Source organism: Oratosquilla oratoria, chromosome 42 (genome assembly GCF_046742065.1).
Source record: "Oratosquilla oratoria isolate Oo_2021 chromosome 42, ASM4674206v1, whole genome shotgun sequence".
Taxonomy (NCBI): domain Eukaryota; kingdom Metazoa; phylum Arthropoda; class Malacostraca; order Stomatopoda; family Squillidae; genus Oratosquilla; species Oratosquilla oratoria.
The window spans coordinates 9,656,870-9,669,369 of NC_134818.1; the positions used below are offsets into that span (position 1 = coordinate 9,656,870).

Genomic DNA, 12,500 nt, shown 5'->3' on the forward strand with positions numbered 1-12,500 from the left:
ATCAGTTATCTTCGGACCGGGGAATGGGAAGGCGAAATGTACACCATAGGCAGTATGTTTCGCAGGGTTTCCAGTCTACGGAGACTAATGATAACGTTCAAGGCTTTTCTTTGCTGTTTCGCGGTACTCATTATAACAACTGGTTACTTCTTTAAACTTTCTCCGAGACAAGCAACAGGTAATATGTTTTTATTATTATTATTGTTACCGTTATCATGATTTCAGTGTTTGTGCATTGGCAAACTATATGTGATGATCCACTGTAAATTTAAACTGGATGTCGCTTGGTGATTTAATTAAGATTTAGGAATGTTATCGTGTTATTAGTGCGTGCGTGCGTGTGCTTTTTCACTAATCTTGGTTTACGTCTTGTGAGGACAAAACACCACCGTACGAAACACACCTTGACAAAACCCACCCGAACGTAATACCCCTGGGACAAAACACTCCTAATATAATCAACCAATTTGGTTATTGGAGACAGTGTATAAATGGTATTAGGCATATTAAGTCTTTCATGTCACATGCCAAAGTCACAGGTTTTAGCTTTTGTTATCCTGGTTATACTGTTAGAACCTTAGGTATATAATAGAATCTAGCTAGGACCAGTGATGGAAACCTGCAGGTCTTTTTGAAACGAGTGCCAAGAAGAATTATTTCTCCGATGTTTGTCTTTGAATCCCGTCAACATCCTCACCTCCGTTTAGAGGTGTAGCCCAAAGAGTCGGGCACCAGGCCCAGAGTATCTCTTTGTCAGCTTCAGATATCTTTCCTTCACTATTTCATGTAAAGAGAAATGACAAATAGTATCTACTCCCATGTTCTTCCTCTCGCCAGTCAGTGCCATAAAAATATTTCAACGTTGATATAGCACAGATATCAGGCCAACCTTTCTTCCTGGACAGATTTATAGGAGGGCCCAGTGACTGTTTCCAACCACTGTGGTGTTGTGGGTTTCCAGTTGGTGAAACTCAGACAACAATTGTTATTATTATTAAAAAAAAATTGAGGGGGAGGTCGCTGATTAAGTGAAGCTGCCTTGCTATGGATGTACTGTGTATTGCTACATTGCTTCTGACCCAAGGCAGTTAGCAGGATACAGGGATGACCTATCATCCATAAGGAGCTAAGATGAGAAGGGGGAGAGGGTGGTGGATGGTAGTGGAATGGGTGGAAGTGGGTGCGTGCCTTTGGCTTGACCATCTCCCTTATAAGGGCGAAAAAGCTCTTGGTATATAGATGGAGTATTTTCTTGTGTTTGTTCAGTTAGTACTAGAATATAAACCTTTCATGATGCTGCTGCATTGTGGGTTTTGTTTTGATGAGGATTAGGTTATTTTATCTATGTTAAGATACAGAACCTTGGTATGTATTGGAACAAATTTGACAAAGAAAGCTAATATGTTGAAGGAATAAGAATGATCTATAAGTGAGGTAGCCGGGTCGAAGGGCGTGTGCCCGCTCCCACCCATTCCATTTCAAGTCTTGAAAGCATGGAATCACTTAGTATGTATTAGAACAAATTTGATGAAGAAAGGTCGTATATTGAATGAATGACACTGATATCTAGATAAAAAAGTGGCTAATGAAATTTAACACGAGTAAATGCAAGGTAATGCACATAGGTAAAAATAACAGTAAGTACGATTACAAGTTATTTGGAAATTCGTTAACAAAAGTGGATAGTGAAACAGATCTCGGCGTAATTATCAGTAACGACCTCAAATCATCCAAGCAGTGTATTTCAGCCTCTGAGAAAGCAAATAAGATTCTAGGACTGAGTGCGCGATCTTTTGATTTCAAAAGTCCATCACTCATTAACAAGCTATATAAATCGTTAATTCGTCCACATTTGGAATATGCTGTTTCCGTATGGTCACCGAATCTCATTAATGACATTGACAAACTGGAAAAAGTACAACGGTGAGCCACAAAACTGATTCCAAATATCAAAAATAAATCATACGAAAATCGACTAAAACATATGAATATGTTTTCTCTAAAAAAGCGTAGACTCAGAGGTGACTTGATACAGGTCTTTAAGATTCTAAAGGGAATTGACAACATCAAAAGTGACAAAATATTCACATTGAATGAGAATCAGACAAGAAACAATGGTCTCAAACTGTCCGGAAATAGATTCAATTTGGAAGTAGGTAGAAACAACTTTGCCAACCGTGTAGTTAATGAATGGAATAAACTTCCTGCACAGGTAGTGCAATGTAGTTAATTTCGTAGCTTTAAGAATCATTTAGATAAACACCTAAGCAAGATGCTGTAATGATTATAATCTATTTTATATTATTTGTTTTTGTTTTGTTATCATTTGTCTGATTTTCATTTATCATTAGTTATGTCAATTTATTCTTATTTACTGTTTACCTGTTTGTTTATTATTTAACTATACCTATGCATTTATTTATGTATTTTATTTGTTATTTACATTATTATATTTTTTATTTATTATTTTATTATTATTATGATTTTTTCGCATCCGACCTAGATATGGACCAAAAGGTCTCCTGTCGGCATGCTCCGCCTTTGTAATCCTTTGAATTGAAGTGAATTGCACAAATTTCAGTGAATCATTGGTATAAATTACAGGACAATTAACACATTATTTTTATTAGTATGATATGTAAATTCAAGGAGAATTAACGCATTTCTGTGAATCATTCATGTTAACATTAGGTCTTGTTTTTAGAGAGCTCAATTGTCACACGAAATTCTTTCGCTTACCATGCACACCGTTTCAATTGAAACGATCGTTTGTCGATTAATATATTTAGCTTCCTATGGAATGGAGCATAAATATCTATTCACAAATATTTGTTTTCTCTAGTTTAATTTGTTCTTAAATTTGTGTACATTAATATCTGCTGAAGGGACTTTATAAAAGTAAATAATCGATATTTGAACTCGCTTAATGCTACTGCAATGACGACCAAATACTTGCATGAACTCGTTCGGCCATTATTAGATTCACGGCATATCTTTTGGAGACACTGTTGGCGTTGTTTTTTTTTTCTGTGGTTTGTTTCACACGTCTTCGTATAGGTTCATTTGGATCTAGGACATTTCTCCTCCGCTATGTTTAGTCACGGACATTTCTCTTCCATCATGGAGACATTTCTCCTCTATCGTGGGACATTTCTTCACGATTAAAAATTAAAATTAAATTTATATTGCAAGTATATTATAGTGAATTAGAGACGACTAGATTTTTCTAGGTCATAGTATACAGTAGTAATACAATTAGAGTAAATGGAATATACATAATCAGAGCAAAGGAGTTATTCATGTTATGGTAAAAATATTAAATTAGAACAAAAAGCAGCTCAAACACACAGTCGCAGGACCCACTGCTAACTGGCACGTCCCTGATGGCAAACAGAGAAATTCCTCATAGTTATATGGGGTGCCGTCATAATGACTGCGTGGACCATTGGGCACCCTATAGATCAGATCTATATACACCGGGTCTAACCGTTTGAGCCGTTCTGCGCAGCTTCTGACGTCATCTGGCTGCTTCCGTTTTCTCTTTGTGAAACACTGAAGAAAACTGTGAAACGCCAAGGAAGACTGGAATTATTATATTTTCCCCCCGTTATCTCTCTAGCTCATTGCTATTATCAGTGTGTGTGTGTGTGCATGTGTGTGTGTGTATTTATATACTTGTATTTTACGAGAAGGGGAAATATTGTCGTGTGTGCTTATATGTGTACACGTTCACATGTGTGTGTGTATGTGTGTGTGTGCGTGTGTGTATGTGTGTGTGTGTGTGTGTGTGTGTTTATATACTTGTATTTTACGGGAAGGGGAGATACCGTCGTGTGTGATTATATATGTACACGTTCACATGTGCGTGTGTGTGTGTATTTGCAGGGAAACGATGAAAATTAACATTTGCCTTAATTCCTCTTTGATTTGAGCCACAACCCTTAATGGCACAATAAGCCATATTGTCAAGATCTATATATACCGGTATATATATAGATCTTCATTATCAGAATATAACTAATTGCGTGAAGCGGTGCGAGCGGAGGCAGCAACATGTCCATACGACGAACCATATATAGTATATATATATATATATATGTATATATATATATATATATTATATGTATATATATATATATATGTATATATGTATATATATATGTATATATGTATATATATATATATATATATGTATATATATATATATATATATATATGTATATATGTATATATATATATATATATATATATAGGCTCGAATCCGGGGACGACAATCGGAATTGTTTGATCGACATCACCGTCACTGGTGATTCTATTCAGGTATGACAACGGCGACAAGTCCATCAAGGAAACGTACCAGTCTTAACCACTAGCTAAGTAGCCCTGGTTCACTGTAAAATAATAAGTACGGACGGCAGTTAGCAGTCGACTTAGTTCCTCGGGAAGTAGGTTAACTTCCAGGTTGGTGAATTTATAGGGTCAGTAGCTCAGTCGTTAAGGCAACGGCAGTGAGAATTCCCGAGCCCAGGTTCGAATCCGGGGACGACAGTCGGAATTATATATATGTATATATATGACTGTGTGAATAAACACCTTGTGAGATCGAAACCTTTATTGGTACTACGTTTCGCTTGTTACAGCTTTTTCAAGTACAGACATGACACACACTCTGAGCACATATAAGCCAACATGGAAGGAACTGGGAGAGGTTATCAGGGAGGGTGGGTGGTAGGTGGAGGGGGAGGGGGGAGGAGGGGGACGGGTGGGACTTGGTGGAGACAAAGGAGGACATTTCGGACAGTTTGTTGAAGTGTACATCGGCGAGACCTCCCGTGACCTGAAGACCCGGATCCGGGAGCATCGCTACGATTCCCGGAACAACATCACCACCAATGCCTGTGTTATCCACCGGAACACCAACGACCACCTGATGGATTGGGATAACGCAGAACTTCTGTTTAGTGAACCAGACAGGGTGAGGAGAAAATGCCTCGAAGCGGCCGCCATTCAAAGCTTCAAAACTATTGAGCAGAACAGAGGCATGTTTAACATCGCCCCTCCTATCATCCATCTATTACCCGCATTAAATAAATGTATGAAATGTCCCCCTTAGTCCACTTCAACAAACTGTCCGAAATGTCCTCCTTTGTCTCCACCAAGTCCCACCCGTCCCCCTCCTCCCCCCCGTCCCCCTCCACCTACCACCCACCCTCCCTGATAACCTCTCCCAGTTCCTTCCCTGTTGGCTTATATGTGCTCAGAGTGTGTGTCATGTCTGTACTTGAAAAAGCTGTAACAAGCGAAACGTAGTACCAATAAAGGTTTCGATCTCACAAGGTGTTTATTCTCACAGTCTTGTCGGCTTTTGCCATTGTGATTCATGTATATATGTATATATATATATGTATATATATGTATGTATATATATATATATATATGCGGAAAAACCACCAAGTAAAAAGAAAAACGGATGACCAAGCGCTTTCGTCTATTCAGACATCCTCAGGGTATACCCTGAGGATGTCTGAATAGACGAAAGCGCTTGGTCATCCGTTTTTCTTTTTCCTTGGTGGTTTTTCCGCATATTTAGAATCACGAGTTTATGTGATTTCTCATGCATATATATATATATTGAAAAGGAGGTTTTGAATTTGGGAGTGTAGTGGGGAGGGTGTAAGGAGTAAGGAGAAGGCGACGAAAGGAAGGGGTGGCTCTACTAGTAAGTGAGGAGGTAGGTAAGGTAGTGGTGGAATGGAAGTTTTCTTCAAAGTTAATGCGGATAAAGGTAAAAATGGAAAGGGAGATGTGGGTCTTTGTAAGTGTATATGGGCCTGGCAGTGAGAAGGATTAAGAGAGTTAGTAACGAAGCTTGGGAAGAAGTGATGAATAAAAACAAACGTTTGATTAATGGGCTAAAGGCAAAGCGTAGTATCGGTAAGATCATGATATCCGGCATTCTACCTTGCATCGGTAAGTAATACTACTTAAAATCTTACTTGTTCCCCTACTTCTAGACTCTCCTCGAAGTTGATTACATCCCCATGTTGTAAATATCTTTTCACTACAATAAATCAAGAAAGCCCGAAAAGGTTTTACATTCCCTGCCACAGGTGTAGCCATTAACCTGTTACAACTCGTCAATTTATTGTTTCAGATGAAATACTGAATCTTATATTTTACAATCAGATATCTTATAAGTATTAGTACTACATCAAAGTATGAATACTAATTTTCTACGAGTATCTAATTCAATAAATTTTTATCTTTCAAACGACACAGGTAATCAAGAGGACAAAACATAGTCACGAGCCAGATACGAATTCCGTAGGTGCAACAAAGGTCCGTATAAAAATTAAAGAAATCAGTTCTAGGGACAGAGTACGACCTGGGCAAGTTGTTTCTGATTTAATGTCCCAAGAAACAGTGGAAGTGCTATGGGAAGAGTAAACTCGATAAAACTGTCTATTAGACGCGGTATAGATTCCTATCTTCCTGGGAAGATTGCAGGCATCTTGATAATTTCTGTTATCATCACCATCTGTTGTTTCAGTCACAACTGAATGTCCAGCCCCCGTAATGAGGGCCTCATATACTCTCAGGACAGATTTATTTTATTGTGGAAAAATATTATTACCATTTTAAAACTGCAAAGTAAATTATTCGTTTATTAGCAGTTAAGTTATCAATCTTGAATTCAGTTCACTTGCTGAGTTTACAATGGGATTTAGTTTAAAGAAAAAATAAATCTGTTAGTTTGTGATTCTCTATAATGATATATCCCCCAAACAGATAAAAAAAAAATAAAAAAAAGAATACCAATTTTTGTTCTGTAAGCAGCACAACCTTTAGCTATCATATCAATTTCATGTGTGCTACTTTTTAAATATAAGCAAATATTATACCACGTCTGGGGTATTGGCTGCTTGTTACTGTGGCAAAGTAGCATGCAGTCGATACTTTAGGGTCTATATGGGGCGCCCCTACGGACCAGAGTCACACATTATTTTGTCTATGATAGAGGAAAACTCTGTTCATAGAAAAATGATGACACTTTTATACTACGACTGTCCCTCCGTTATGCTGTCCCCCAACCCTTGTTGCTATACTGTACCATTTCTCTGAGTATTTTCTTTTTCTATGGTGGGGGAATTCCCTGTGGTGGGGGAAAAGAATACTGCCACCAAGTGTTTCCCACTTGGATCGTAGGAGGCGAGAAAAAGAGGGACAGGGATTGGGACTAGGCATCCCTCTCCTTGTAGCCCTACGGGGCACATTCCTAGAAAAAAAGGCAGAGGCATAAGAGGGGCTGGAGGGCCTCGGTCCAGCACCCTAAGGTTTGGGTCTTTTAATGTGCGTGGATGTGGTACAGATGAGAGTAAAAGGGAAGAGATAGGTAGTATGTTTGTGAGAAGAAAGATGGATGTGTTGGCTTTGAGTGAAACTAAGCTGAAAGGGAAGGGCGATTGTAAGTTTGGGAGTGTAAGTGGTAGGTTATCAGGAGTGAAGAGAGGGCGAGGGAGGGAAGGGGTGGCTATACTAGTAAGTGAAGAGATAGGTAAACGTGTAGTGGAGTGGAAGGAGGTTTCCTCAAAGATAATGTGGATGAAGGTGAAACTGGGAAAGGAGATGTGGGTTTTTGTAAGTGCATATGGGCCTGGCAGTGAGAAGAATGTAGAAGAAAGGGAGGCCTTTTGGATAGATTTAAATGAGTGCATAGAGGGTTTAGGGAGAAATGTAAATGTAATAGTACTGGGAGACCTTAATGCTAGGGTAGGAAAGGAGCCAATTGATGGAGTGGTTGGGAAATGTGGAGTTCCAGGAAAGAATCGTAGTGGAGAGTTGATGGTGGAAATGTGTCTAGAAAGAGAGTTGATGATAGCAAATACCGTGTTTCGGAAGAAAGTCAAGCATAAGTACACATGGGAGAGGGTGGTGGAGGGAAAGGTGGTAGATAGAGCGTTAATGGATTATGTAGTGGTAAATAGGATTATGATAGGAAGAGTTAAGGTTGTACATGTGCTAAGGGGAGAGGGTGGGGGAATATCAGATCATTTTCTGGTGGAAGGTAAGTTGAGAGTGGAGGATAGATGGAGGAAGAGGAAAGGGACAAAAGGGAGGGAGGTGCTTAGAGTGAACTCTCTAAACGAAGAGGAAAAGGAGAAGGAGTACAAGAGGAAGCTGAAGGAGGAGTGGGAGGGAGTGAAGGATAGAGTGGAGGTAGGTGTGGAGGAGGAATGGGGATGGTTCAAGGAGGGAGTCACAAAGTGTGCAAAGATGGTGTGTGGAACAAGAAGGATGGGAGGAAATAGAGGAAATAGAAGGAAGGGTAGTGAATGGTGGGATGAGGAAATGAAGAAGGTTGTAGAAGAGAAGAAGCGAGCTTTCACAGATTGGTTACAAAGTAGGACGAGGGAGTCATATGAGACTTACAGGGAAAAGGAAAGAGAAGTAAAGCAAAAGGTAAAGGAGGCAAAGAGGAGAGCAGATGTAAAATGGGGTAAGAGTATGACAGAGAATTTTGAAAGTAATAAAAAGATGTTTTGGAAAGAAATTAAGAGAGGAAGAGGAGGCGAATCAAGTAGAGAAGAAAAGGTAAAAGGTGCAGATGGAGAGATGATAATGGAGGAGAAGGCAGTAAGGGGAAGATGGGCAGAATATTTTAGGGAGTTGCTAAATGTGAAGGAGGATAGGGAGGGAAAGATAGCTGCAGTGGGAAATGCTAAGAAAATGAGAGTGATGAGTGAGGAAAATGGAGGAGAAATAAGGAAGGATGAAGTGAAGGCAGCAGTTAAGATGATGAAAGCAGGTAAGGCACCTGGTCTGGATGGATGCCATGCAGAATGTCTTAAAAAAGGAGGTATAGTGATGGTGGACTGGTTGGTGAGGTTATTTAATGTTTGCTGGAGAGAAGGTAGAGTGCCAGAGGACTGGAGGAGTGCGTGTATAGTTCCACTTTACAAGGGAAAAGGGGACAAGTGTGAATGTAGTAGTTTCAGAGGGATTAGCTTGTTAAGTGTAGTTGGGAAGGCTTATGAGAGGATCTTGATTGAGAGGATTAGGAGAGGAACAGAGGGAGTAATTGGTGAGGAACAGTGTGGGTTTAGGATAGGTAGAGGTTGTGTAGATCAGATCTTTGTGGTAAGACAGATATGTGAGAAAGCTATAGGTAAGGGGAAGGATGTTTTCTGGGCTTTTATGGATCTGGAAAAGGCTTACGACAGGGTAGACAGAAAGGCACTGTGGGAGGTTATGCGGATATACGGGATAGGAGGAAAGCTTCTCGGAGCCGTCAAGAGTTTTTATGAAAGTAGTAGAGCTTGTGTCAGGATTAGAAATGGAGAGAGTGAGTGGTTTGAGGTAAAGGTGGGACTTCGTCAGGGATGCGTTATGTCACCCTGGCTGTTCAACTTATACATGGATGGGGTGGTGCGAGAGGTAAATGCAAGGGTAGTGGGTCAGGGATTGGAGATGGTTAAGGAAAATGGAGAAAAGTGGGAGGTGAGCCAGCTGTTGTTTGCGGACGACACTGCGCTTGTGGCAGGATCGGAGGAGGGATTGAGGAAGCTGGTGACAGAGTTTGGAAGAGTGTGTGATAGAAGAAAGCTGAAGATAAATGTGGGTAAACGTAAGGTGATGAGATGTACAAGGGGTGAAAGTGGCAGTAGACTGGAAGTGAACATTAAGGGAGAGCAACTGGAGGAAGTGGATAGTTTTAGATATTTGGGTGCAAATGTGGCAGGAAAGGGTGGAGTGAAGGTGGAGGTAGAATATAGATTGAGAGAAGCGAGTAAATGCCTTGGTGGTTTAAAAAGTGTAATGAGGAATAGGAATCTGGGAATGGATGCTAAGAGGAGACTGTATGAAGGAGTGATTGTGCCAACAGCACTGTATGGAGCAGAAACATGGAACATGAGAGAGGAAGAGAGAAGGAACTTGAATGTGTTTGAGATGAAGTGTCTGAGAAGTATGATGGGGGTTACTAGGCTGGATAGAGTGAGAAATGAGGAGGTGAGGAGGAGAACAGGGGTGGAAAGGGAGCTGGGAGATAGGGTTGATGAAAGAGTATTAGGGTGGTTTGGACACATGGAAAGAATGAGTGAAGAAAGACTAGTAAAGGAGGTATGGAAGGCAGATGTGGAGGGAGTGAACATGAGGGGACGTCCTAGGATGAGATGGATGGATTTGGGGAAGAGGGGAATGTCGGTTGAGGAAGGACGGGAGAGGACAGAAGACAGGGGTGAATGGAGAATGGTTGTATATGGAAAATGTTGTGATGCATGAGGTGGATTGAACGGGGGAATGGGGGTGAGGTAGTGTGTGTGAGCAAAATTTTTTGACGCAACCCGATGGGATTTCTCCCCGTCCTCTCCTTTATATGGGGGGACGGAGAGGGGGGGTTGCCGATTTAATGTAGCGGCCTTGCTGTGGATGTGCTGTGTCCTGCGACACTGCTTCTGACCCAGGGCAGTGGACAGGGTGCAGGGATGACCCGTCATCTAGGAGGTGCTAAGATGGGAGGGAGGGTGGAGGGGTGTGGAGTGTTTTTGGGGATGAAATGGGTGGGAATGTTTTTGTGCCTTGTCCTTTTTGGCTACCCCCCTGGTAAGGGGGAAAAAGCCTTGGTATATGTATGTATGTATTATACTGATAGTGATAATTCACTACAGAAAAAAAATATATCTTGTCCTCTGGCCCAAACGTCCTAAATTCCAAATATGTTTCACAATGTAATAGATATCAGGCATCTTGAACCTTAATTTAATCAAATCAAATCAGCCATCCTGAGTCCACCACTGAACAAAGGCCTCCTTCATAATATTCCATGAATCACACAACCGTGCAATCCTCTGCCACGTCACTCCTGCAAACTTCTCGATCTCGTCTCTCCACCTTCTGTCTGGTCTCCCTCTTCCACGACTCCTATCTCGCGGCGTCCACTCAGTAACACACTTGCTCCATCGCTCATCAGTCGTTCGCATCAACTTACCTGCCCAATTCCACTTCCTCTCTTTTACTGCCTCTACAATATATTTCACTCTAGTCTGCTCTCTCACCCAACTTTCTCTCTTTCGGTCTCTCAGCGTTATTCCCATCATTGATATCTCCATTCTCCTCTGTGTAGTCCTTAGTTTTGTTCCCATCGCCCTCGTCAGCTTCAAAGTCTCACATCCGTAAATTATTGCTGGTAGAATGCATTAATTGTAAACTTCACGTTTCAAACATAAAGGTAGAGAGCCTCTCAGGATTTTATTATACTTACCAAACACTTTCCAACCAATTGTAATGCGTCTTTTTATTTCATTATCGTGATCTTCCGTCACTTTCACCATCTGGCCTAAATAATTATACTCTTCAACTTCCTCAAGACTCTCATTATCAATTACAATCTCTTTGCTTTGAACTTTCGTGTTGAACATTACTTTGGTTTTACTCTTATTCATTTTTAAACCTACTTTGAGACTTTCCTTGTTTAGATCACTCAGCATATCTTGCAAGTCTTCTGCTCTTTCTGAAATAAGAATAATGTCATCCGCAAATCTTAGGTGGTTCAAATATTCGCCATTAATCTTCAAACCTTTCTTTTCCCAACTCAACCTTCTGAAAATATCTTCCAAGCAAGCTGTAAATAGTTTGGGTGAAATTGTATCGCCTTGCCGTACTCCTTTCTCGATCTTGATCTTTTCTGTATCTTTATGTAGTCGAATTATAGCGGTACCTTTCGCATAAATCTTTTCTAAAACTCTTACGATCTGTTCGTTTGTACCCTGCTTGCGTAGCGAGTTTAGTATTGCTATTTGTTCTACCGAGTCAAAGGCCTTCTCGTAATCTACAAAAGCTAAACACAGAGGTATATTGTATTCTGTCATTTTCTCGATTAGTTGGTTTATCGCCTGCAAATGGTCTAGAGTTGAATATCCGCTTCTAAAGCTTGCCTGTTCTCTCGGTTGGTTTCCACCTAAAACTTTACTTAGTCTATTTGTAAGGATATTGGAGAATACTTTATATACGTTTGATAGCAAGCTAATCGGTCGATAGTTACTAAGGTCCTTCTGGTCTCTTTTTTTTATGAAGCAAAATAACTATAGCATTACACCACGCATCATGAACGCTTTCTTGACGTAAGCATTGGGTATAGAACTGAGCTAATTTAATATGAACTATTTTACCTGCGTCTTTCAACAGATCTATTGATATACCATCTTCCCCAGGTGCTTTTCCACGTTTCATAGTTTTTAGAGCAAATTCTACTTTTTCCTTTGTAATATCTGGTACGCTACTAACGTCTACACATGAATTTACTGACTCAACTACGGTCTTCGACGAGTAAAGCTCTTGGTAAAATTCTTCTACTCTTTTTACCATTTTGTCTCTACATTTAATTATTTCTTCATTTCTATCTTTCAAACATATCATTTGCTGTCTTCCTAAAGCATGTCTGCACTCGGTCACTTTAATACTTTTACCTTTCCGAATAGTTTCCTCTATTACATCTATGTTTC

At 40.2% G+C, this 12,500-nt stretch overlaps 1 protein-coding gene across 3 annotated transcripts in view; it reads left to right on the forward strand.

Moving 5' to 3' along the window:
• Nucleotides 1–12,500, forward strand: part of LOC143021434 (alpha-(1,3)-fucosyltransferase C-like) — a 19,294-nt gene that overhangs the window by 115 nt on the left and 6,679 nt on the right. Inside the window, exons 1-2 of one of the 3 annotated variants that reach the window (XM_076178894.1) lie at nucleotides 55–178; nucleotides 6,280–6,339. Coding sequence is in view for 1 of the 3 variants with exons in the window: in XM_076178893.1 (XP_076035008.1) it covers nucleotides 37–178 (142 nt within the window). In the remaining 2 variants the exon portion in view is untranslated. Of the gene's footprint in view, nucleotides 179–6,279; nucleotides 6,340–12,500 lie in introns of all 3 variants that reach the window. The other 2 variants (XM_076178895.1, XM_076178893.1) reach the window with 2 other exon arrangements.